Below are 26316 nucleotides of genomic sequence, written 5' to 3'. Positions count from 1 at the left end.
TGTGACTACCATATTCGAAACAACTGAAAGATGATTTTTCCCGATAAGTAAAAGATATTCTTTGGGTCAAGAAATATACATATTATCAGAAACATCCATTTATTCTATATTGTATATCAATTCCAGTACCTGTATTAAAGCTTTTGGTTTAAAAATGCAAACAGTAACAATTAAAACAAATTGTAAAGTGATGTTAAGGCCTCATTTTATTACATGGTACATTATACATGTACATTTCCATTTATCTCTGATATGTCAAACATTTTACACTCAAACAATACTGATAATTAATTCAAATAATATGTAGATTATCAAACACAAATTTCTTCCTGGTCCCATATATAAGGAAAATTATCAAAATTATATATTGATATCTTGTTTTTTCATGATATTGTTGCACAATTTTATACTTAATTTCTGTATTTGATTTACAAAATCTTGGTCCTTCTCAATTCAATAATCAGACTTCATTCAAAATAAATACTGTAAATATAAGCTTATGAACGTACATATAAAGTAATCTTTGGAACATTTGTGATATTTCAGAAAATAATCTTGGTTTCATTTTGGGAAAATGATTAAAGTATGTTATGATGTGTTAAATTATGTGTGGGTGAATATGTTGATATGTGTAGAGTTTGTAAACAATGATTGTACCAAAAGATCTCCACTACACACTAACTTTTTTGAGAGTTAAGAAGATTTCTGATATCATTCTTTGTGGCCATAAGTCCATGTGTTTCTATACGGCTGAGGATAGCCTTATTCCATATACAGAACCCAAACAACAGTGTGAGGGCCACCAATAACATGCCACGGAACAGACCAAGCCAGGGCGGGATGTCGAGGGAGGACAACATATACAGCAGACATACAGATATGATGGCCAAGATTGTGTAGAACTGACTGTTTGATGACACTTTTCCAATTCCCCGCTCTATAAGGCTCTTGGCTTCTGACAATAATGGTTCCAAGCGGGTAGGGTCGCCATTATCATGAGGTGCTGCAATGGAAACGTTCAAAATACATACTATTTTTATCTAGCATATACATGCCCATTAAAACCATCCACATATATCGCAATATCAGCAAAACAAATAATATGTATAGTTTACCAATTTTCATTCACATAATTAACTTTCACAACTATAGAGATCGAAACAAATTTGGGGAAAAAAATCACAATTATTAAGTCAAAGACAATCGATGATTATTAAAGAATAGCATAAAATAATAGTCTGCTTGGTAAAAATTAATCACAACAAACTTGCTATGATCCAGTAGTTGCCAAGTAAAGCTGTATACCATAAAATGATGTTCAGTAATAAGCCCACATGAAGACCCTTCTGTGAGCGAGATGTTTTGTGTGCTAAATATTTCAGTTTTTCCTTACAATATCTGACCTCAAAATAATATAATGATTTTAGAGATATTTCCAAAACCTGGGATCAAAAGTACAGAGCATATATGAATTTTCAACACAGATGAACCCTTTTTATGACTCAAAATACTGCTTTAATTTGAAACTGCCACAAAACATGGCTGTTTTTATGACCATTCTGGTTTTTTTTTCTAGGTGACTCTAGGCTTTTCATCCTAATTGCCAGCCTCAAATAATAAATTTATCTTACTTTTCAGTAACTTTAACCATGGCACTTCAAATCTGTAATTTTTACATTTTGACATCAATAAATGGTAATTACTAAACCATGCATTTTATAAAATATATCGATAGTTTGTGGTTCTTTTTTCTTGGTGGTATAGTGAGATATAGCTTAGATATCAACTGACCATTGTTGCCTTTGGAGATGTTTAGGGTGGCACCGACTCCTTCATGGTCAGAGTAGTTATACGGGTGTCCTGGTATCTTCCCCATGGTAACCTGACAGTTCACTACCTCCACACTAGTGCCTGAGTCAAAGAAAGACTATACTAGAGACATACAAGTGAAAAGCACCTTTTAATAATTAAGTGTTAGATACAGTACAGCAAGACAATGCATTAAACTGCATTATACAGCTGTTTCATCCTTCTAGGACTCGTCAGAAATGCTAAGGACCTAAATTTTGAAGCCTAGGAGGCAACTGAGCAAAACACCAAAGTGACAGAATGAAAAGTCAAACTCACTAGACAGGGAGGTGTAGCATTAAAAAAATTGGATAGATTTTGTAATTTTCATTTATCAGACAATTTTAGAAAAAATGTCAAGTACATGTGTAAATTCTGAACTGGGTCACTATTCAAATTAATAAAAACGTGGCAAGCATGTTACAGCGAACCACAGGGACTTAAAGTCCACCAGTAGTGTCTACCACCTGCCATCTGAAAGACTGGACAAAAGACACACAAGTGAAGAAGAATTTTCATCAATTTTGCCCTTATGTGAGATTTTACTTCCTGAAGCCTTGTTTATTGGAAAATTTGATTTTCCTTAATTAACTGAATGTTTCATAATTTGCCAAAAAATTTTAATTTGATGTTACACATCTTTTAAAGCCAATGATAGATATGTTTCAGTATGAAAATTATTTAATTTTATATCCAGAACAAATACCATATGAGTTAAAATTCTGTCTTTAAGAAGAGACAGTTCACCTTCATTGTTCCTAAACAGGATGTAGTCCAGCCTCTTGCCATTAGGACAAACTTTCAGCTGAGCTGGAGTTGTGAAATAGTTACTGGGAATATCACAAGTTTTACCAGAATCTGTCTCATCATTCTGAAAGATACAATCGGTTTGCCTTCAATAAACAGTTTAATATTCCAGCATATCTGATACATATGAAAAAAAACCGCGATAGTACACATTCTTAATGAAATTAATGTTCACATGTGTTTCTATTAATTAGGTGCTGTCTGTAAAATTTACCTGTATTTCTATTAATTAAGTATCATCAGTACTTTTACCTGTAAAGAATAATTTTGGGAATGTAAAATAGTTTTACAAGCCGATTACTGAAGCTCAAAAGAAAGACAAAACAATCAGTCAAATAGTTGACTGGGTCCAACAGGGAATCCACCTGATTGGAAGGATGTCAGCACTGAGGGGAGCGAGCTGAAATCCCTCTGGGCACAATTCCAGCGATTTAAGTTTCATAATGAAAGTACAATCATCTAATTTGCTCTATTTCCCCTATTGGGCACTGCGGCATGGGGCCAAGACCAACTATTTACACAAAATTGATTTCCCTTTACCCCAGAATGCTGTAGACTAAATTTGGACAAAAAAATTGCTACAGGACCCATTCAGTGGGTCTCATTGGATAAACATGGATCCAGAGGGCCAAGACCTACTCTGTATACAAAATTGATTCCCCTTAACCCAGGAATGCTTCAGACCAAATTTGAGCACATCAAATGATTCCTATGGGAATTGTAGTATTTTAAAGAACATGCTAAATTTCCCCTTTGTGGCCCCACCCCTCAGGCCCCTTGGGGCCAAGACCCACCTTTTATACAGCATGATCCCCCTTTCACCAAGGATGCTTTTGACAAATTTTAGTTTAAATCCACCATGTCATTCATGACTTGTTGCGATTTGTAGAAAAAGTTGACAGACAGACATATGCTGCAGTATACCAATAACTCACTTGTCCCTTCAGGCCAGGTGAGCTAACAACTGGGAATGAGATGCAGGACTGTACGCCTATAGTTTTAGAAGAGCAGCAACCAGACGTTGTCATTGTGGATGTAGCCATTCAATGCAGCATACCAGTGAAATGATACCGGCATGAGGAAGTGAAAACAAGATGATGCTGGGCCAGATGGAGAATCTGCGGTGACAAGCTCATCACATATTAAAGAGTTGGTAGAATATGTGTTATGTGGGACATACCATACACAGAACATGACATATGTGGGAAGTGATGAAGTGGGACAATAAAATGATTTCTGTTAAATTGAGTTTCATGTGGAATGTGGATTATTTACTGTATTCATCTTGTTGGACGGGAAGGACGGGGCATCCTACTTTATAAGGGATGGGGGAGTGCATTATTGGAAAAGTATTTTTGTTTGGCATGACTTGTATATATATTCATAGTCTGATGAATATCATAATTTTGAAAATTTAAACTTTTTTATGTAATAATTTGTTGTGTACATTGTAGATTGTGAATGAGTTTATAAGTTTACCAGTGTTTTAGTCAGAAGGTGCCATGTTTTGTAAGTATGGAGAGTGGATGGGTCACTGAATGAACATATTTGTTTTGTGATGAATATGTGTGTAAAGCCATGAATTGTTGTGCAAAGCAAAATTGTATCTGGGTCAGGAAGACATTTGAGGCACGTAATGAATGTTCACGTGTGTTTGAGTTATTCAGGTGTCACCTGTAATATCTACCTGTATTTGTATACATTGTGTATTATAGATATGTGGTAAATGTTAGTTATCTTATCCTCAGGTCAGCGGTCTAGACCATTCCACAGGTGAGAGCTAGATATCGCAGTAAAGGTGAAGGTGAAGTGGGGATAGTTTGTGGACCATGATGGTGTACACCTAGGCAGAGGCTGGCCAGTATTTCACCGAGGTAGTGTCGAGGAGTGTCTGAGCAGCAGACAGCATAACAGCACTGCATCAAGTGACATGTTCAGTTTATACTAGCACTTACAATGGCACAGAATATATACCACTGGGTATGATATATTCTCCATTCTTCTTTTGTTTATTTGTTGTGAGCTGACCAATAAATTGTGGATGTAGCAGTCTATGTATTTGTTTAGTTATTTATACAACACGCTCTTTCAGCCAGGAGATAACTTGAGACTGTATTTAACACTCATGTAAAAATGACCTACTCTTTTAACAGAATTCTTCCTGCTTTTCAAAAGATTTCCTAAATCTCAATCAAGACTCTTAATTCCACCATCTATCAGAATATACTGGATGTAAGTGAGGAAGAACTGGGAAAAACAAGTTCATGATAATTTCCCATACAGAAATTGAACTGAGGTCTCTGGTGTGTCATCCACAGCTCTACCAGCTGAGCTAAAGGAACATGTTTTCTGATATTGGCAGAGACGGTATTTAACACTAAGCACAAGTCACATCAGCCTATTTCTTGTCATATGAATATGAATTCCAGAAGGAAAGATATGATAAACAATTTCAATAAACAACATTTTTCTTAAAGCACTGATGTTACCTTATTTACAAGGCAAAGTAATGGTGGTACTAGGTTAAATAGTATGATCCAAACAAGCTATTTACATTATCAATGTCTAAGGTCAAAGTTAACACAACAGAATTATATTTAATGACACCTGGCCAACCCAAGGTCATTGTGATATTGTGTCAAGACTTTGGTAACACCAGGTCAAACTGTATAGGAAATATAGTTTTAGAAAACAATACAATTTTGAGGACCAAATTCAAGGTCACAGTCCCCTAATTTTATAAGACATAATATAAACTTCATATCTATTTTTTACAAAAACTGGAAAACAAGTTATACTATCTTATATCAATTATTCTTGTTGACCTGGATGAAAGTGGGTCTTACTGTGTGAGGAAACAAGAACATCCAAGGAAAACCCATGTGGTCCTGCAGAAGACCCCATACATTTCACATATGATTGGGTAAGTGAATCTCAGTTGACTAGGTCAAAGCTGAGTGCATGACCACTGTACCATCTTCCAACCCATTTTACTATGCAACATTCCGTCTAAATGTACATTCACAGTGTAACAGTGGCAACACTTGATTAAAATAGTGAAGAATTAATTCAAATAAAACATTTATCACTATATGATTGGTATCAAAGGTCAAGGTCATGTTGACCAAATTTTTCCATTATGTATATGGGACCTACAATTGTGCATTCATGGTGCAATATTGCTAGCACTAGGTCAGATGGTATAGGAAATTTGGCCAGAACATGCACAGACTGAAGATCCAGTTTTATAAGGATCTGGATCCTAACACTGCTGTGACTTATGTTAAATATCTGATACATGTACATTGAAAATGACTCTTTAGTATTTAGTTTCATTACAGATCTTCAAGAGGTCAATTAGTAAGCGATGCTTCACTTTCAAAATTTATTCTGTTCACACTTACTAGCTCTAGCCATGCATCACGTAGCTTTGCATTTTCTCTAAGGAGTTTATATCCCAAATCTGTTGGCTGGAGATTGAAATCTCCCGCAGTGACAACAAAGTCACACAGGTGCTTGGTTGCTGTGAGTTTAATCAGCTGACTCATTTCAAACGCTTGTGAGACTCTGTGAGCCAAGTATTCGTCATCTGCTTCACTATACTCTGCATGGAGCTGAAACAAAGCATACAAAATACCTTTCCTGTTGTATTTATTATCATTTCATCTCTATACAAAATCTATAAATAAACAAGACACTGCAATCACTTGTCATATTAACATTAAATATTTCAGATTTTTTAAAAAAATTTTGAAGCATTCTATAGAATACTGAGTATGTTTGTAATATATCAATGTTAAAAGAATACTATGAAGCTCATTATTTTAAATTTTACAAAGGAAAAGAGATCCAATGTCCGGTGCAATCGTACGGTAAGTTCAATAGTCCACAAATTTTAGTCAATGATGAGAGTAATTTAGTCAACAAATTATATCTTAAATAAAAAGCAAAATACAAAATATAGCACAGATGTACTTCCATGTTTTTTTTCACTACAATGACACAATAACATCTTTTTGTTATTCGAGGTTGATCTTTTTATAGACATTTATTTCTAATTCTATGTGACTTATAAACCAACCACAATATCAGGATAGTCAGTCAGCTACACTTACATGAGTACAAAAGAGACCAAGCCTGAAGTCCTGGAACTTAACAATACACATTCCCACACCTTTTCCTCCAAACCAGTCACCATGAAACACCTTGTGGGCGTAGCCATTCAGTGAGAAACGATAATAAAAGGATTCCAGGATTGGAAACTTGGAGAACACACACACTCCACTTCCAATAGCCCCGCTGAAAGGGTGTCAGAACAACAGAGTTAAGTGAATGACATTTTCGGTTTGAGACCAATTATTTTACAACAGTATACCTTTAAGACAACATTTGACATAGATATCTATTCATAAAAATCTAAAAGACAACATAAAAATACACCATACAAAAGGCCCATGGGCCTTAACAGTGATCTGACTATAAAGACCTATATATGAAAGAGGCAAAATAGGCCTTAAATAAGTTGCTCAACTACACCTCAGCTTACTTTGAAGACATTGGCTGGTTCATAGAGACATTTTCTGCAAACATGTAGTCATTGGCCATTTGGTTATTGAGAAGAAGTAGCTTCAGTACTTCAACACATTTGACCCCTGTGACCTTGAAAGTGGGTCAATGTCATTCATATTGACAAAGTTGGTAGCCCTCCATCCTAGCATGCTATAGGCCTAATATCATCATCATTGCCCTTTTGGTTAGTGAGAAGAAGTCATTTTAAGATTTTAACACATCTAATCCCTGTAACTTTTTTAAGCAGAACAAGGTCATTTCTATTAACTAGGGTTCACATAAACTTTCTGAATTTAAGAAATTATTCCCCACTCTCAGTGATGTTTTAGACTGAATTTGGTGAAATCCATTAAAGCATTAAGAAACAGTAGTATTTTGAAGCAAAATCTTGTCTAACTTCCCTGTTCGGGGTCCCGTCCCTGAGTCCTTAGGTGTTGAAACAACTTTCTGAATTTAAAAAATTGCTTCTCCACTCTTAATGATGTTTCCCAAATTTAAGCATCAAGGTTTTTGAAGGAAAGTATTGACTAACTTATCTCTCTGAAGTTCATCAACTTTTTGAATTTAAGAAATGATTCTACACTCTCAAAGATGTTTCAGACCAAATTTCGTTAAAATCATTCAAGCATCAAGAAAGAATAGCATTTTGAAGCAAAATATTGTCTAATTTCAACATTTGGGGGCCTTCCCCCAATCTAAGGGTTGAAACTCTCAAGTTCTATTAAAGCATCTGGTTGAAACCCATTCTATTATAGCATTAAGAAAGAATAGGGATTTGATGCAAAATATTGACTAATTTCTCATTTTGGAGCCCCCATCCCAAAGTCTGTAGGGGTCAAATCAATTTTCTGAAGTTAAGAAATGATTCTCCACTCTCAATGATGTTTCAGACCAAATTTGGTTAAAATCTATTTAAGCATTAAAAAGAAGTAACATTTTGAAACAAAATGTTGTCTTATTTTCCCTTTTGGGGACCCACCCCCAAGTCCCTAAGAGTAAAATCAAATTTATGAATTTACGAAATAATTGCCTATCCTAACTTATGATTCAGGCCATAGCTTGTTGAAATCCACCCAGACAGAAAGGAAGTTTTAAATCTAATTTCATCAACTCCCCTTTTGGGACTCCGTCCCCAAATCCCTAGGAGTTGAATCAAAATTCTGAAATGATAACCCTCACCAAATGATGCATCAGACCAAATCTGGTTGAAATCCATTCATGTATGAAAGAGGAGTAGTGTTTTAAAGAAAAATTTAACACACGACCCATGATGCACAATGGCTATCAGTCATTTTGACCCTTTGGGTCAGATGACCTAAAAAGATGCATTAAAGGTGACAGAAAGCCAAAACCAATAAAATAACTGCCGATGATGCCAGAGTGTTATAAAAGTATCATAAAAAACAAAAACGTGCTATTTTACACAAATTTAGAGTGTTTGGTAGGTTAATTGAGTTTTTAAAAACTGCCGTTCTTCAGTCGATCTTGCGAAACACAAAGGCCTTGACTGAGTTATCGCCCTTATCCGTGACGTCATATGTGACAAACGCTTTCATTGCAAAAAATCCGCAATGTCATGACAGATAAAGATGAAATGAGTGTATGATAATTTTGTCAAGGGCAAGCGTCACTATGATGATAGGAGTGGAAGAAAGGGCAGAGGAGCGGAGGAGACAATGCAAATCACTTTTAATTCAGATTTTGTGCTTCAGGCACAGTTCTACATAAAATCAACCAAAATACTGATATGGATTTCTGTAGTATTCAACCTTTTCATGATCAAAATACTTAATTATTTAGGAGTCCTGCGAGCATAAAAATATCCAATTTCTAGTCAACGGCCTGAGGGCACAATACATAGGAGACATCAAACCTTTGTTAGTTCTAGTTAGGAGGCTTACAGGCTTAAAACATATCAAATTCCAGTTAAGAAGAGTGGAGGCCTTGGAGCAAAACAGTTATCGCCTTTGTTGCTAAGACAAGAGGCCTGAGACATCAAACCTCTGTTAGTTCTAGTTAGGGGGCCTGCAGGCTTAAACCTACGAAGTTCAAGTTAAGCAGTCTGGGGGCATACAACTTTTCTTAGTTTGAGCTTGGAGGTCGGGGGGAGGGCAGCAACACAGTTATCTCAGCTATAGTTAAGAAAATAGGCCTGGGACATTAAACCTTTGTTAGTTCTAGTAAGGAGGCATTCCAGGCATAAACCTATCAAGTTCCAGTTAGGCAGTCTGGGGCATAAAACCTTTCTCAGTTTGAGCTTGGAGGCATTGGAGCAAAACAGTTATCTTTGTTATAGTTAGGACAAGAGGCCTGGGACATTAAAACTCTGTTAGTTATAGTTAGGAGGCCTGCAGGCATAAACCTTTCAAGTTCCAGTTAGGCAGTCTGGGGCATAAAACCTTTCTCAGTTCAAGCTTGGAGGCCTAGGGGTAAAACAGTATCAAACTTGTAAGAAAACATGAAGTTGGAGAAATTTGAACACTGACCCCCCGAAGGGAGGATCAGGTATGTTTGTGTTCCTTTCTTGAAATCTGTAATAGATTTTCACACAAATGTTAGGAACCATCTGAGGCTTGAAGTGTTAAAGTATTTACGTATTTTCACCTGTTTTGTGTTTACAAATCAATTAAGATAAAATCCAATCATGAATATTTACTGTAAATGTCCTTAATTTAGCACAAAGGAGTTTTTAGTGCATTATCACTTTTTGGCAAAATAACTGCAATGATAAATTCATGCATCAGATATAATTGCTATATATAAACATTATCCAGAAGAGACAATAAGCAGTCATGTGTGATACTTTCAGTGTGAAAAGCATAGAAATAAAATTACTGCTAAAAATTTTACCTGTAGAAGTAGTGATTGTAGACAAACACTCCTGACACTCTGTCTAGTAATATTTTGAAGTCAGCTTTATCCCAAACCTACAAACAACAGTCATATTTGACAATTACATTTGTCCATTCACAACAATGAAACATCTTCAGTTAAATATCAAATTTTGAAATATGAAGTATTTTCCATAATATCTTTTCATTAGCATTGATAGATTGATATCTCGAGGAAAAGTATATAGTGAGAAGGGAGGTAACTCTGATATACCTTTGGACATGTAATCCAGCTTCAGTATTTCATTGTAATTTCTATAAATTGACAATGAAAACTGGCATTTTGAACAATAGGTATTGTGTCTGACTTGTACAACTATGATAAATGTTGAAATATTGAATGGTTGAAAAGTTTGCATTCTCACCAACCATTTATACTGACCTCCTGAAGGACAACCAAGTCGTAATCTCCTCGTTTTAGGCGGTCACCAATCGCTGTCATCCTTTCCAAGCGCAGTTGGCATGCTATTGGGGTAGGAACACCCCTTTAAGAACAAACAGTTTTAAACAAGAGAGATTAAGTGAGGTATACACCAGAACATACAGTTCCTTAAGCCAAGTCACTCGCTAAGTCAGATGTATTTTTTTCTAACAAGTACTAATTGTAATGGGGACCATTGCAAATGTCCCCCAGACGACCCCTTCAGCAGTAAATGATCACAATAATCAGACCTCCAGTCATGCCGAACATGTAGACACCAATTTTGAATGGAAATGAGAAAGTAAATTTTTAAAACATCACAGACAATATCTAAAATTTGGCCACTTCGCTTGGGGGACATAATAAACAATTATCTCTCTTGAGGTAAATATATACATAGGTCTGGAACATGTTTTACATTGTGAATCAAAACCAAATGACACAGGCTATTTTACACTGGCAAGTATGTGCAGATAATTTGTTATAATGATCTACAAACCAAAAATGTCTAGTAGATCATGGTCAGAACGTTAATCGTAGTGTAAAAAATAAGGTGTAATAAAAATCAACTTGCTACAGGTTCTGCAAGAGTTTGTACAAAGTCTTCAACTTCGATGACAATCCATCATCACAAGTGTGATATCATTAATGCAAGCATTTCTATCTCCTAAAATGTCTACTGTCGGAGTGGTAAATAGCACCAATTCTATAAATCATGTAGGTAGGAGTAATGAAAAATATCCTGCCTCCATCGGGGCTCAAACTAGTGACCCCTCAGTCTTAACTGGACAATCTACTACTTGATTAATGGTGAATTCTCTCAGGACAAGACTAGTACGGCAACCTCAACTTTCAACTTCTAAACTTAATATGCAATAGGAAGGAGTAATGTAAAATACCCAACTCCCACTTGGGCTTGATCTAGGGACCCTTTGATTTCCAGCTGGACACCATACCACCTGACTAAAGGGATTGAAAAGAATAAGCAGATAGCAAAAACATTTTACAGGCATTACTTTCAATTGTTCATTTTTTGTTGCACATTTCTAACAGCTTCTAACATTCAATTGGAAAGTGACCACATTTCTAATGACAAAAAATTGAGACTGGTGGGCGTAGGTTATATTGCAAGGCTGCTGTGAGCAAAATAATGGTCACTGTGTAAAATATACACCAATATGTAAACAATCCGTGCTTAGCTTAGACTATATAGAGAGAACTTCTTAAATAAAATATCTGTTATGGAAATGCATCTACCACAGAGTTGGAAATTTAACTTTCAGTGAAACACACACCTGTGAATAGACTAAAAAATGGATGACACTCGCTCTTACTTTACCACTTCCGCAAATACGAGCGTAAAATTACAATAATTTTGTGACAGTTTGTACAATAAAGATGTCCTGTAATGCTTATGTATGTGTGTTGCCTTTACACGTGTAAAGTATACGTACCAGCAATTCAGGGTTAGAACCTTCAGCTGCGACATTTTAGGTCCACTGGAATGCTAAATAAATATAGAAAAGTCTAGAGCAATCCGAAGGTAAAAGTAAACATCCGTCGTTAGTGACGTTAAAACCCGAGAAATCCGAATATACATCGAAAATGAAAGTAGCCTGTGTCGGAACGTCCCTGGATATATTCACTCCTTAAATATCAGATTAGCAAAATACTGTATCACAAAGACATGTAGTCATTCCGCATGTTTCTATAATTCTGATATACCTTAATTGCACCAAACTTTAAACTGTAGAATATACGTACCAGGTTTTAATGTTTTTTTTAGGACCGCATTCAAGACACATATTTGTAGACTGACAATAATTCTTTTGGATTCTCAAAGACTGTAACCCAAGGTACATATGAATCTAAGCGGCACCTTACGATAAAAACCTTAATTCATTGTTGAACATGTATTTTGTATTTAAACACATTTCTTTTTCAAACTTCTAAATATACAATGTGTACATACATCATGTTTGATTCTTTTGAAGATCATTTGAAGAAGGAGGTGGGGGTGGGGGATGTTTACACATATATATGTTTGGTCAGTAAGGGTATTGTACACGTGTGGGGACGGAACGACGCGAGTACAATTGCATTTGATTAGAGTTGTTATTACAAGTTTTGTTATTTGGATGAATAAACAATAAAAAGAGAAAGTAGGATTAATTCATTTATTTATTTACTGCCATTTCGAGTATCATGTTAATGTACGATATTTTTCGTGCAATCGTAGCCTTACTTCGTAAGAAACTGATATCGTCAACCTTGTACTTCGTTTGAGTCGAAATACGGATAAGTCGAAATATTTTCCACTGTCCCTTGAATTTCGAGATAACGAGTTTCGACTATATATAAAAGTATCGGATATCAATAATAATCGTTCAAAAAGTGATATCTAAATGAAACACTGTGCATAAATCTACGGACCCTTAAAAATCAAGCTGAGAAAGTTATATTTAGAGAATAAAGAGCAGTGTTATATCACCACATTACATGAAAAGGCTTGTGTTTCACAATAAAATGCTAGAAATGCATTTTTTCTACACGTAATATCATTATTCATTTTTCACATAACATTAATCACAACTTTTTATGAAATATGGCAAGCCATATCGTCATCCTAATTCAGGGAGCAATATTTATTCAATACTAAAGTATATAAGATACCTTATCTCTGTATAATTTCCATATTAGATATCTTTATTAGTTAGATATCTTATATATGTGAAAAAACAGGCCTGAAAACCGTTTTTTTCTGTCGAGTGCACCGACATCATTTGAACCGGATCTAAAGTCTCCAGCGTGATGATCTATGCGTCCTTTTTCATGTAACATGTAACATATCTTAAAGAAAAAAATATATAAGAAATGTTTCTCATAAAAGATAAGATATTTTATATATCTTAGTTAGGTCTAGGATCAACGGTTCCCCGTGAATAAATGACAAATTGGCAATCCGGCTATGCAGCGTAAAATCAAAACTTACTTCGAACTAGTGATGTGCTTTAGAAGAACCTAAGCGACATATGCTGTTTTCGCCCGAGACACGTGAGAGATGATCACAAACAGAAATGATAGGTCTGGACAGGAATAGTTTTAAAGAAAGTGTCACCAAAAAGCCTTAAAGAGTCAAGTTGTTCAAATGTCTATAACTGAAAATAAGAAATCTAAATCTGAATGATATACCCTTATGATCAGAGATATAAATACATTTTTATCCTACAAGTTGCACTGCCGTTGTCGGAATACACTTGCCAAATATATTTATGCTATATTCGGCAGTGACGGAAAACAGCTGTATTTTAGCTTTCTCCCTTCAACCATATCACTAAAGGATTAGAGACCCCAGAGAATTCAGAAGAGTATGTTTTCATTCCCATTCACTTTCCTACTTGGATACTTGTGGCATGTTTCTTTTTCAAACGGTGATATGGAACTGAAGCCAAGTAATCATTTCTTCATGGACCAATGGTGATCATGTGCTTAACTAAATTATATAAAATACCTTATATAATCATAAAAAACATTCTATTTTTATATGAACCATCTGATGTAATAAGATTCATGGCATAATTTGGTGAATTGAATCAACCATGCATTTTCTATGAATAAATGATAACTTGGCTCGCTTAAATGACGTGGTGTCAGTGTGATGGAAGTCTATGAAAATCTACAATGATACCTCGTCTGTTATGTCTCAAGACGCAAATTCACAGCAAATGGAAGCTAGAAATGGGTAAAAACTTAAAATATATATCAGATTCTTATATCGGAGTTGTTGTGTTTGCTCAAAACAAAGACTTTGGTGTTGTTAGTTCCTGTTTCTCGTTCGCTTGTTCCCATCAGCTTTCTACGTGATGAAATCCTGTTGCCACTGCATTCGCTATCCATGATTTGAACATCGATGTTTAAATGTTTCTTTTTAGATAAATGGATAATACCCCTTTCCAATTGAAAGAAACATCCAGGTTTGTCCAGCATAATCTTAAGATTTAACTTATAATAGTGTTTCTGATATTGAAAATGTTACTAGAAATATAGCAGTATGGCAAAACAATAGCAAGGAATTTATTTGTGATGCATTTTTTTTTTAAAATCGGCATACATTTCTCCCTTTTCTATGCGTTGACATTTCCACTTTCAAGTGTTTTAAACACTTCAATGTGATTGCCATCAATTCCTCCACGTTTGCCATCAATCAACAATCGTGAAAAGAGGGGCCATCTGATGGATCGTGTAGACACTGTTGAAATTTAGGAGGTTGAACTCTACGTCTGTCTATAATGAAGTGAAATCCAGAGACATCCAGATACATCACAGACGAGTTGGATGCTCAACATCACTGTAACTATCAGAATTACAACAGGCCATCTCTTCAAAGTTTCTTACGAGTCTCAACATCAGATGTGATAGACATCATTCTGATGCACATAGTAAAGACTTTAATGTCTAATTTTAATATCATCTTTATCTGTAAACATTAAGACCATAAATTCTTTCGAACTTCGATTGAAAAGGTTTCCATTAAATTTTATATCTAGTCTTGAGCTACAATGGAACCTATTTGTGTTAAAATATCACGAAACAGATGTGATGCTATTATGATACGAATAATAGTATGCGTGGGATGGGTTCCGGCTTTTGATAATCATGTTGAGCAAGGTATTCTGTGAGGCCGTTGGTGTTCCCTCGGGAACAAACGGTGATTGTTCCTGTCATGACAATCTCGTATTTTGTTTTCGATTGATGTTGCATGTCCTTGAGAGTTTATGAAAACAGGAAGCAAAGACCTCACCTAGTTCTCCGTTTTTTTCCCAGATATACAAAGAAATGCTGTATTGAAAAAACAGTTTATTGATCACGAGTACTAAGCTAGCCATATTTTCTTAGCTCGATATTTACGAACCGGTCATAAAAAATGGACGTCATACCATAAAATTATACAAACAGCGACAGTTTGCCATCAAAATGGCCTGCCATGAATCATTTCGTTTAGTTTAAATAAAGTCATAATCAGTATACACAGCAAAATGGGTAGTGAATGTAAACATAAGAATTGAATTAAAATGTTCTGGCATTTATAGTTGTTATAAATGACAAAGTTTTGCAGGCAAAGTTCTGGTTTTTATAAAGATCATAAATGTCAGCAGAGAACAATTGAATGCTTAGATTTATCAGAATGTGTGGAATGTTGTTTCTATAAAGTATTTGAAAGATTTTATGCATTTGTCGTTTGTTTAATCCCTTCTGGAGTCATGTATAACAAAAAAATTATATCCACGAACTGACATTTTGTTTTCTTGTGATACTAGCTGTAAAGTAACCTTCTGCTATCATTTCACACAATGGAATATCCTGGATATAAACTTTGGAATAAATGTTGTGATATTGTGTTGAAATATCTCGTTTCATCGATTTTAGGTTTGAATTTTCGTTTTTGTGCTTGCATACAGAAGCAGTTTTGCATGCAATAACATTTTTCTTCGTCTTTTCTCTCTATATGTCTGCACAACTGAGTGCTTCACAGGGAATATAAGTGCCATAAAGAAACAGACAGTAATTTTTCCTTGAATAACACCGATTTTCAGTGTGAAACAGGATATATTTTATCTAGTTTTCTTCCTGACGATGAAGTGTAAATGTTTGCGCTTTGGGAGCTAGGATGAAAACGAGCAGGTCTTTAAGAAACTTATATTTTTAAACCAGTATTTAACTGACAATAACAACAACACAATGATTACATTGTACATTTTATATGTCAAGTTTCTCATGTTCAAAGTTATCGCACCTTTAATTTCACAATTTCAGCTAATGTTTATCAATAAACAAACAAGAATTTTTTAAAATTCGAAAATATAAGCATTAGATTCAATACAAGCTATTTAAATCCTATTATTAAGCTTTCTCCGACAATTCTTGCCAGATGTTCATTACTAATCTTTCCATATTCGGTTCTTTTTGGTGGCAGTTGTGGGACTATAAAAGCCAACAGAAATCTTGAAGTCTCTGAATACTACAACTCCGTAGACAACAGTCACACACGAGTCTCGTCATTCCCTGATCACGTTTAACACGACTGTGCTGCACCACTCTACCTGTTAATAAAATAACAAAGAAAATGTATATAAGATTTGATCTGTACACAGTGCTCTTGTTGCATAGCTAACTAATGAGTTATCTTATCCAATACATTTTATATGTTGTGGTTTTCTTTTGTAAATTTGGCACTTTGTCTTATGGTCTCTAAAATGGCTTTTTGATGTATACTCAATGGATAAAGAAACGCATGGTAAACTTTTAAGACGATTCTAGGCAAGACGTCAAGTATGATGTTCAATAATTTTAGTAAGAATGAAGATTAATACATACAGAACAAACTGCAAAATCAACGATTTGTTTCTGGTAAATGATTTAGGAGTAATTGAAGGGAATTTAAAGAACTCTGTAATATAAATTCGAAATGAACTGATTCCGGGAGCTGGCTAGTCAATACCGGATATGTCCCCCATTCGCTCTCTCCACAGCCCTGATTCTCTTAAGCATGGAGTTCATGAGTTAGTTTATCCTCCTCATTGGGATGTTTGGTCCATTCTTCCACGAGGGCTGCTCTCAGTTGGGCCAGAGTAACAGGGGGAGGCTGGCGTCGTCGAATCTGTCTATCCAGCTTGTCCCACAAATGCTCATTAGGGGATAGGTCGGGGCTGTATGGCGGCCTGTCCAGTGGGTGGATAGTGTTGTTGGTGAGAAAGTCGTGACAGGTCATCGCTACATAGGGCCGAGCATTATCCTGTTGGAATGTGAGGTTGTTTTGCTACAATATGTGATCGGAGGATCTCATCTGTATACCTAGCTGTAGTTAAATTACCCGTTACCATAACTAGTGGTGATTTAACCCCATGTGAGATTCCTCCCTGCACCACAGCCGATCCACCCCAAACCTATCCGTCTCTACTACACAGCTGTCAGCAAAACGTTCTCAACGACGTCGGTATATACGACGTTGAAAGTCTGCTAGAAACAGGGTGAACCGGAACTCATCAGTAAACAAGACCCGCCTCCAATGCCTCAATGGAAATATTCTGGGGGCATGTGCGCCACCCAAGACATACGACGCTTGCGACGAGCAGCGGTAAGTGACAGACCTACAAACGGGTGGCGTGCCCGCAGACCAATTTCCCCCAATAGTTTCCTTACAGTTTTTGCATGGTTAGGAAGGTTATGAGTACTCATGTATGAACGGCATATTCAGTGGCAGAATTGTGCCGATTGCGCAAATGCGTGAGACGAATAAACATGTCCTGACGTTGTGACGTCACGGGCGGACGCCCAGACCTAGGTCTGTCAGCAACCCGCTAAGTTTCCCTTAGACGTCTAACAAGACATTCTTTAGTGCAAATATGGACACCAAAATGTCTGGCAACTTGTATTTGCCTGTGACCTTGCATAATCATCGCAATGGCCTGACCCGTCTGAACTTCTGTCAGCCGTGCCATTGTTTAATGCTATCAAAAATTAATCAAGATATTGGAAAATGGCGTGTCTCTTTGAAGAATACCAAATGGTATGGCGAGCAGTGCAACTCAGTGTCACAAAATAATGCATTCGATACAGGATCACATGCACTGTAACCAAGAGAGTAACTCGACCGATTTTCACTGTTTTTGAACAACGCGTTCGCAAGATATTGCAAAAAAATGTCAATCTGCGTTTCTTTATCCCTTGAGCATATATTCCTCAAAATGAAACAATATCACATCACTGTACCTATATTATACAAAACAACAACGTCAATTCTTAAATCAAATCTGATTTTAACAGACTCACCAAACCAAAAGTGAAATGCCATACCATATGATAACAATATGAATCACTAACAAAATTTGAACATCCCCCCACCCAACCCCCCTCCCCCACAAAAAAAAAAAAAAAAAAAAAAAAAAAAAAACAACCCGAATTGTTCCAAATATATTAAACATAACCTGAAGTTATACACAGCGAAACAAAACACTTACATATGTACAACATCTCTCGGATAGCTGGATATTCTATTTTTGTTAAACATGAGATCTACATTTGCTTATTTCAAAAAGACAGGGCCTTCTCAATACACGACTTACAGTTAACGTCAGAGCGTAAACACCTGTGCCCTCAATGCTTTAAACCACATACGCTGATATTTGTTTTAATCTGGTGCCACCTTGGCACGTCAGCTAGACAAGGTCATTCAGATTGTATGGAAAAACATTTCTTTCAGGAGTTAAGTAGAAAATACGGTCGGACGGTCGCACTTAAAAACCTACTTAACAGATATCTTAGTGCGGGATTTCATCATTCTTCAACCATATTTTGTTATTGTCAAAGTCCTGCTAGTTTTAAGCACAAGCAAAGTATACGTGTAATTAAACTTAGGCTTGTTTGAATTCAACTGTTCATATGCTTAAACTTCATGATGTGGTTATTTTGTGAATTTAAAAACAAGAAGACTCTTTCGTCGATATCCTTCGCCATATTTCATACAATTATTAATAATATAGAGCGCCGCATCTCATTTTTATGTTTTATGTAAAAGTCATTCCAAGTGACGGTATAAAAAATATGGAAAGTTTAAATGTCGAAAAATCATTACCGACTGATATCAATTATAATATCTCAGATGGAGATGGGATTATTCTTCCTAGCAGGACATAAATGTTTGACCAATTCATTTTATCTGTATCACTAAAATGTAAATTGTAAGGTATATCTAAAGAAGCAAAAGAATAGAATTTTATGAACCTAATTACTCACTGAACAAATTGTATAATGACACTGAAACGAATGACATTTTTAAATATGAATGTTGGACTGGAAAAAGAAGAGCTAAACAATGTATTGAACTTCTTCAAACAGCTATTTCGTCCTTCTTAGTCGCGTGAGTGATATAAAGGAACCACATGTGGAAGCCCATAGGAGGCGATTCAGAAAAATCAGTTAATTGAAAGAAATGTCAAAATTTATAGGAGAAAATGGAAAGGTGCATTATCCCCAAAATAAATTTTGACATTTCTTTCATAAATTTGGTAATTTTAATACAACGTCAAGTACATGTGTATATTCTGAATCATATGAAATGTATTTCAGTAGATTTACAGGAACAGGAGGGACACCGCTAACACGAAAAGGCAAGCCGGGGACAACGTCCAGATATCCTTTCACTTTAGAATATAACACAACCAGTAGAACATTTGAATGGGATGTTTCGATGACTACACGGTTACCTTCATCAGACAAGTGAACAGTGTGAAGCGTGGGAAAGATTATGTTTGTGCCTGTAGGCTACACACTGGTAATTTGTCGGAGGTGACCGTATAGTCATCGAAATATCACACTGAAGTTTGATTCTGTTAATATGTCAAATCCGGAAAAAGTTCCGAAGTAGCATGTTATTTTATGGGTATGATAATGGCATTTATCTATCACCTGTATATTTGGAATGTGTCGGAGTCCTATGGTTGGTATGTTTAATTATACATTTTAGTGAAAAGAGAGACATATTGTGACATAACAAAAACATTACAAAAAAGCATTTTACTGGCTTGGAGAATAAATTATAAACATACATTTGTATTTCTGAGATCTCCTTTTTGCAATTTTCTACTTTTTTTTCTATCGACAAAATATATTTCAAGATAATTTTATTCTTGTGTTCTACAAGGAAGAAATTAAATGCATACAGAAATCACAAGAAATACCGACCCGTCGACGTAACCTTCAACGCTATGAATGAAAGAAATTTTTACACCGAGATCCCTGAAAATGTATCAAGAGAATAGGACTTTCTGTTCCGGAAAAGTAAGCATCTTCTATATCATTTATACCACATCCGTTATGTTAATATTGGTCAATCCATGCAAGTTAATGAGAAAGAGGATATCAACAACGAAAACACCATGTATAACACGACGATACCATTGCAAATCGATATTGTTAATATGCGTCAGCTATAGATACATGCATCCTAGCCAAAATTAATCTGACATATTTAATGCTTTGATATCTTTAGTCAGAATGTGAACGTGTAGAATCCCGTCATATGTTGATTTCATGATTTCTTTTCAACCCAATCTTAATACGTGATTATTCGTCCTAAATAGGGAGCATTTTATTGATATTAAGGTCACATAAGTATTATGGTTTATGTTGACCTTGGATGTCCCTCGGATTGGTAAACACAAGAGTCTTGGGTATTTAACTCGACCGAGGACATATATAAATTACTTTCCAACTTATTGGGCGTGAGTTCATAGTACAAGTAATGAAAATGAGTTACGTGAAATTGACAAAGATTTAGTTATTTTTATACAAATTCATGCTACCAGACGTACAACCAAAATCAAAATTAAGAATCTGCGCTGATACAAAAACTACCTAAAAATGTAACGAAAAGCAGTATTCATGCCCAATCATTATAACAAACTTTGGAAAATTGATATGTCTAGAACTCATGACATTATATCATGTATTTTTTTATCTTCCCAATTTAAAACGTGACACCGAAATATGAAAAATAAGCAAAATACGTTACGGAAAGCCATGGTGGCAGTATTCATGCCACTCGTTATAAAAAAACCTTAAAAAATAAATCCATCTAGCACTCATAACGTTACATTATTCATCATGGTTTGGGATGTTCTTGATTTCCTGACAAGCCAGAGTAATATTTTACAAGATTTGCAAGATTGTAGATAGACAAAATGAAACTGAATAAATAGAATAAGACAAAATAAATAAATAAACAATGAGTAAAAAAACGAATGAATAATAAAGAATAGAAACAAAACCTTGAGTAACCTATGGTATTGTTTTTGTTATTCATAGAAAAAACATGATTTTATTTAATTGCTCTTTTTTTTCATTCTAACAAGAGTTGCTGTCAATAGACGACCTGTTTCCCGAACTCGTTCGTTAAGTCATTTGTAATATCACAATGAGAACGCATAAGTTTTTTTTTTCACTTTTACAATTTATGATACACAGTTTTTATAAATATAATTGAGTTTGGCCCCAGATCTTTCGAATTGATGAGGAAGTGATTTGTGTTTGTCACGATATGTTATGTTTCGCCACTGAACAATAGTTACAATTACACGTGTTCCCATTTAAACTATTAACAAATCATTAATGTGGGTGTGGTTTGATATTTGACAAATTAATTACAGGAGTCGTTTTTTGTATAAAGTCAGGTTTCATATAAAGGAGAAAAACAACTATTCATGTCGTCAGTCCATTAAAGGTGTTGATAATGACTGAGTGATATTTATTTCCTTAATTACTACTCCGAGACGTAACAAAAGAAAAATGTATACGTCCTGTTGTCATGTAAACAAAACAACCCAAAAAGATTAATCTTACACCATAACCATTTCAATAGTAATTCTGTTTCGTTTAATCCACAATTCTTTTTCCATCACGGTGACAAATACGTAACTATAAAATGTCTGTGTTCGTTTGTATAAAACTTCATCTAAATTTGGAGAAAACATCTTATTTCTTACATTGCAGTCCATATTCAGTTTTTCTATAAACAATAAGTTGATACAGTCAAACCTCGTTTATTCGAACTCATATTACTCGAAGACCCTTAAGGTTTGAAGTATTTCGTCATTCCCGGCCAAACTTTACACTAAACAGTCGATCTTACTCAAGTCGAATAATACCAAAGTCCCGCCGGTATCGCGATTACGAGGATTCGACTGTGCATTGCTGTTTTTTTTATGGAGTATTTTATAACCTTGGCAGTATCGATTTTAAAATCATGAGATTGATAAGGAGTAAAACAAAATCGGTGTTAGCTGATTGTCTTAAAGATCAAAAGACCTAAATTTCCAGAACAATTCTATACACTTTTAGATGCAAATTATTTCATGACGTCCTAGGAAAATATACCCTGTGTTAACTGAAAATATTCTGAAAATATTTTTGCTCTTGTTTGAAGAAAAAATTACTTAAAGATTTTGATTCTGTTACACACCTGTACATTTTTTTTAACTTAATATGGATTGATTCACGTTTTCAAAGCTGAAACCTATAAATTGATAATGATAAGTTTGATTAACACAGAAAACTTTTTTTCTGTATGACATACGAAAAATGAACAACTCTGCTCATTTGTGTATAAACGAATCACAGTTTTAGTTTTGTCTGTTAAGATATTTTAATACAATCACAGCATACGAAGAACTTACCTTGCAATTGTACTGAACACAAGACCTGTAAAATGTCTTCAAGTTGAGCTGAGCAGTCTCCATCCATAAGATCGTTTATCAAGGAAGGATATTCTGGGCATCTTCGTCCATATATGATACTAAAACAAAAAATATAAACAAATGCTGCCAGGTACGTAAGCGTCATCGTGTGAGAAGACTGGAATGAGATTCCAACAGTTTCACTCCGGCTCAGCAGTCTCCAGCACTGTAAATATAGTTAGCCTTGGGGCTTTTATATATATCCTGAATGGGGGCTATCTATATATATACAGCTGCCCTTTAATATACTGTACCATTCTCGGCTACTTCCTGTCGCACCGAAGCCTTCATTTTGTTAGTTTGTTTTCAGGGTCTCTGGACGAATCAAAACGCAAACTCCTTCACGGATTGTCCTGTCAAAATAGGTTGTGTAGTCAAAATTCGCCTTTTACAGGAAAGTTTGTTAAACTCGAATACAATATAACTCACAATAACAAATAATTAAAAATCATGTGATTACACATATGTAATGTAAGAAATAGCTGCAAGGATTTATCCTTACAACGGCAGTGTACCTTCATTCATGAACAGCATGCGTAGTACATGTCTACTCAATAGCAGGCCGTCCGTTTTATGTGTTTCCCTTGTCTAGGTTCATTAGAAAAGGCAATCGAGCGTTACGACCTCTGCGGGGGTGAGATTGGAGGAAACATGCCGTCATGTTGCTCAAGACTTTAGTAAACAAGTTAATTAGTTAGTTATTTATGTTAGTATATGGTTATATAGACACTGGGCAAAATAATGTGCTTGTTTGTGTGTTGTTTGTTCACCGCAACATTCCAGTTTGTAATCAAAACAGAACGCCCCATAAGCATGTGGAAAAAACACGCATGGACTATTCTACGTCCAAGGTGTCTGACCTTCCGAACTATCATAGTTTTTATTACGGTTTAAGGACCGATAATATACAAACAAATACATATTCAAAGTGTCAATAAGATTCAGACTAATGATTGTTTACGTCACACTTTAGCTGTTGTGAATTATTTTGTTACAGTTTAGGGAAGCAGACCATAACTGGCATAGAGTTAACACTGATCGATACGCTAGTACATCGGTATGCGACGTCGACGCTTTCAAATAAATAATAGAATTGACTTTAATCTCCTCTGTAAATGTATTTTCAACCACCACCTTGTTTAGATATTATTTATGCCGATAACGCTTTCAAAGCATCAGAAATGAAACCCCATTTTAATGCTATAAAAATTCTGTTACAATGATAATTTAGCCGCTAGTTTTTGTTATTTTTTCAAAAATTGTTATTTGACCTTAATTGACCTTGTAATTGATACACTAGATTAGGGCCACAGAGGACAAATTTCGTTTTTCTACATGTTTTTGTTTTGTTGATTATGTTATCTTATTGGGTTTTTTTTTATTATTTCTTTGAAGTTCTGAACTGAATTTGTTAATGATTTGACTGAGTAGTTCATTTTATAAACATAATCTCTATCTATGGAAATCATATTCAGAAACATCGAATGAAAGAGACACGGACATAAATGAATCAGAGCGTAGACATGCATCACTGATCATAGATCATAGAAGGACGAAACAATTGTATGATGCAGTTTAAGTCATTATTTGACTAACTCTAAATTTATATTGAAAAGTGCTATTCATTTTGTGTCTATTGTACCGTCGGTCATGTAACCTAATAATAGTGTTTATGTTAACAGTAAACCGCACATACAGGTATCAGTTAGAAAGACTCTTAAATTCATCCAGAAACTTAACTGATCTGTTACCCCCTGACATTTCAATAGTTTGTCAGCAACATCAATGATTTGTAATCAAATGAAATAACATAACAATGTAAAAGTAGACTTGTAACTATCGGAAGAAACCCTGTGTGTTTTGCCGTGACACAGAATGGTTATAATGTTAAGGTATTTGTGGTGAAGCCATTAAAATGCTGGTGAACCAATCACCAGCCCACGCCAGCCAGACTAAGGTTAAATATGTGTCTAGCTATAAAATGTCTACTTGAGTGTACTTGATAAAAAAAAATTTAAAAAAACCCAAACAAACAAAACACTGTATAGTAGATAGATAAAGTTCTGGGGGCAAATACCAATTAATGGCCGAATTCTGAAATATCTGGCATAAACTTCTGTCATCTAGTAAATCATCTTAAATATCCTTTGTCAACAGTGTTTAAATACATATTTTAAAAGTAAGGTCTGTGATGTAATATATGACGTTAGTCAAGCAAGGACAATTAGATTATGTTGTCTCAGAGTAATATTTTTGACAGACAACATACATGTTTATTACAAAAGCTGTGCTAATCCAGTCTCAGTTTCATTTGAATTACTTCTAAAGAAGATGGCTAAGAATGAGATCAACATCGCCACAGATACAAGTGGTCAGCAAATGTTTTAGAAATTCCGATGGTGATGTCTACCTTGGCTTTGACCCTACCACCATCAAACTCCATTTTCCCCTTGATATTATGATTCTCTATAACTGTGTAAAGTGTGATCAAACTCTCGTTAGAATTAAAACTGCTACATCACTGACAAGAATTATCTCAAAATAGTTACGATGGCCTTGACACTATACAACCCTGAAGCTCGAGCTTGTCTCAGAAAGCCCTTTTATAAGTGCGTAAAGTTTGGGAAAAAAATTCGTCCAAAAAAGAGGTCTGGGAAACTATTACAAAACGTACGGAACGACTTCATAGCGACGGAATGATAAACGTAAACATTGCAGTCCATGAAATAAACGATACCTTGACATTTCCATCCATCACCTGCATGTTAATATCATTAGACGTTTTAACCTGACGAATAGGTGTATATCCTGTAGCAGGTAAATATATACTCACTTGTCACATGTAACGGTAATTATCTTTTACATGTAGTCTGAAAATTTTCATACGTTTAACATCAATATTGTGATGAGACTTTCCATCATTTTACAAACATTTTGTTTTATTTGCAGGTGTTAGATAAATTGAAAATATAGATGATCCATTTATTTACGTCCATAAATACCAACCAGTTCCTTGTGTAAAAGTTGCAGTCTTTTCTCTATAAAAATCTTAATCAAAATTCAAAACTATGAAACAAGAGCAAACTAAGAACAAGAAATAGATTTACAAGATACAATAAGAGATATATCATACCAGATGTTACGGAAGCGTAAGCGTCTTTTGTTTCACGGTGACTGCCATCAGACAAATCCTGGACAATCCAGGTTAGAACTGTCTTATAAACCTAGCAATGTTCAGGCTGCTAAAACAGTGCTTTCATCAAGACAGACATGGGTCCGCGATTATTTGAATTTGTCGATTGTTTTAATCCAGGCCTGAACCTTTGATTTTTAATACTGTTCGTGATTATCAATGATCGCGGCAAGAGTTATCTAGCCGGAATATACAGTATAAATCTCCGCTTTTGCAAGCGAGTACAGCTTTCTGCAAAAAATAAGATTAAGCCAAAAAACGTTATGTAAAGGTTAAAATAATATGTTTCCTCGAAGT

At 35.1% G+C, this 26316-nt stretch overlaps 1 protein-coding gene across 1 annotated transcript; it reads right to left on the bottom strand.

Moving 5' to 3' along the window:
- Window positions 1–443: 443 nt before the first annotated feature.
- On the bottom strand, window positions 444–12025 carry LOC132549610 (putative neutral sphingomyelinase). Its single transcript, XM_060213559.1, has 8 exons — window positions 11991–12025; window positions 10498–10600; window positions 10075–10151; window positions 6771–6954; window positions 6060–6269; window positions 2596–2719; window positions 1792–1911; window positions 444–1003 (listed from the first exon to the last, which is right to left on the bottom strand). The coding sequence occupies exons 1-8, from the start codon at window positions 12023–12025 to the stop codon at window positions 678–680; spliced, it is 1179 nt and encodes a 392-aa protein (XP_060069542.1). The 3' UTR covers window positions 444–677.
- Between the last annotated feature and the right edge of the window lie 14291 nt (window positions 12026–26316).

This window comes from Ylistrum balloti, unplaced genomic scaffold (assembly GCF_031769215.1).
Source record: "Ylistrum balloti isolate Yb309-2 unplaced genomic scaffold, AGI_CSIRO_Ybal_v1 Utg369620, whole genome shotgun sequence".
NCBI classification, from domain to species: Eukaryota; Metazoa; Mollusca; class Bivalvia; order Pectinida; family Pectinidae; genus Ylistrum; species Ylistrum balloti.
The sequence above is the reverse complement of the archived record's forward strand: the minus strand, read 5'-3'. Positions and strand labels throughout refer to the sequence as shown.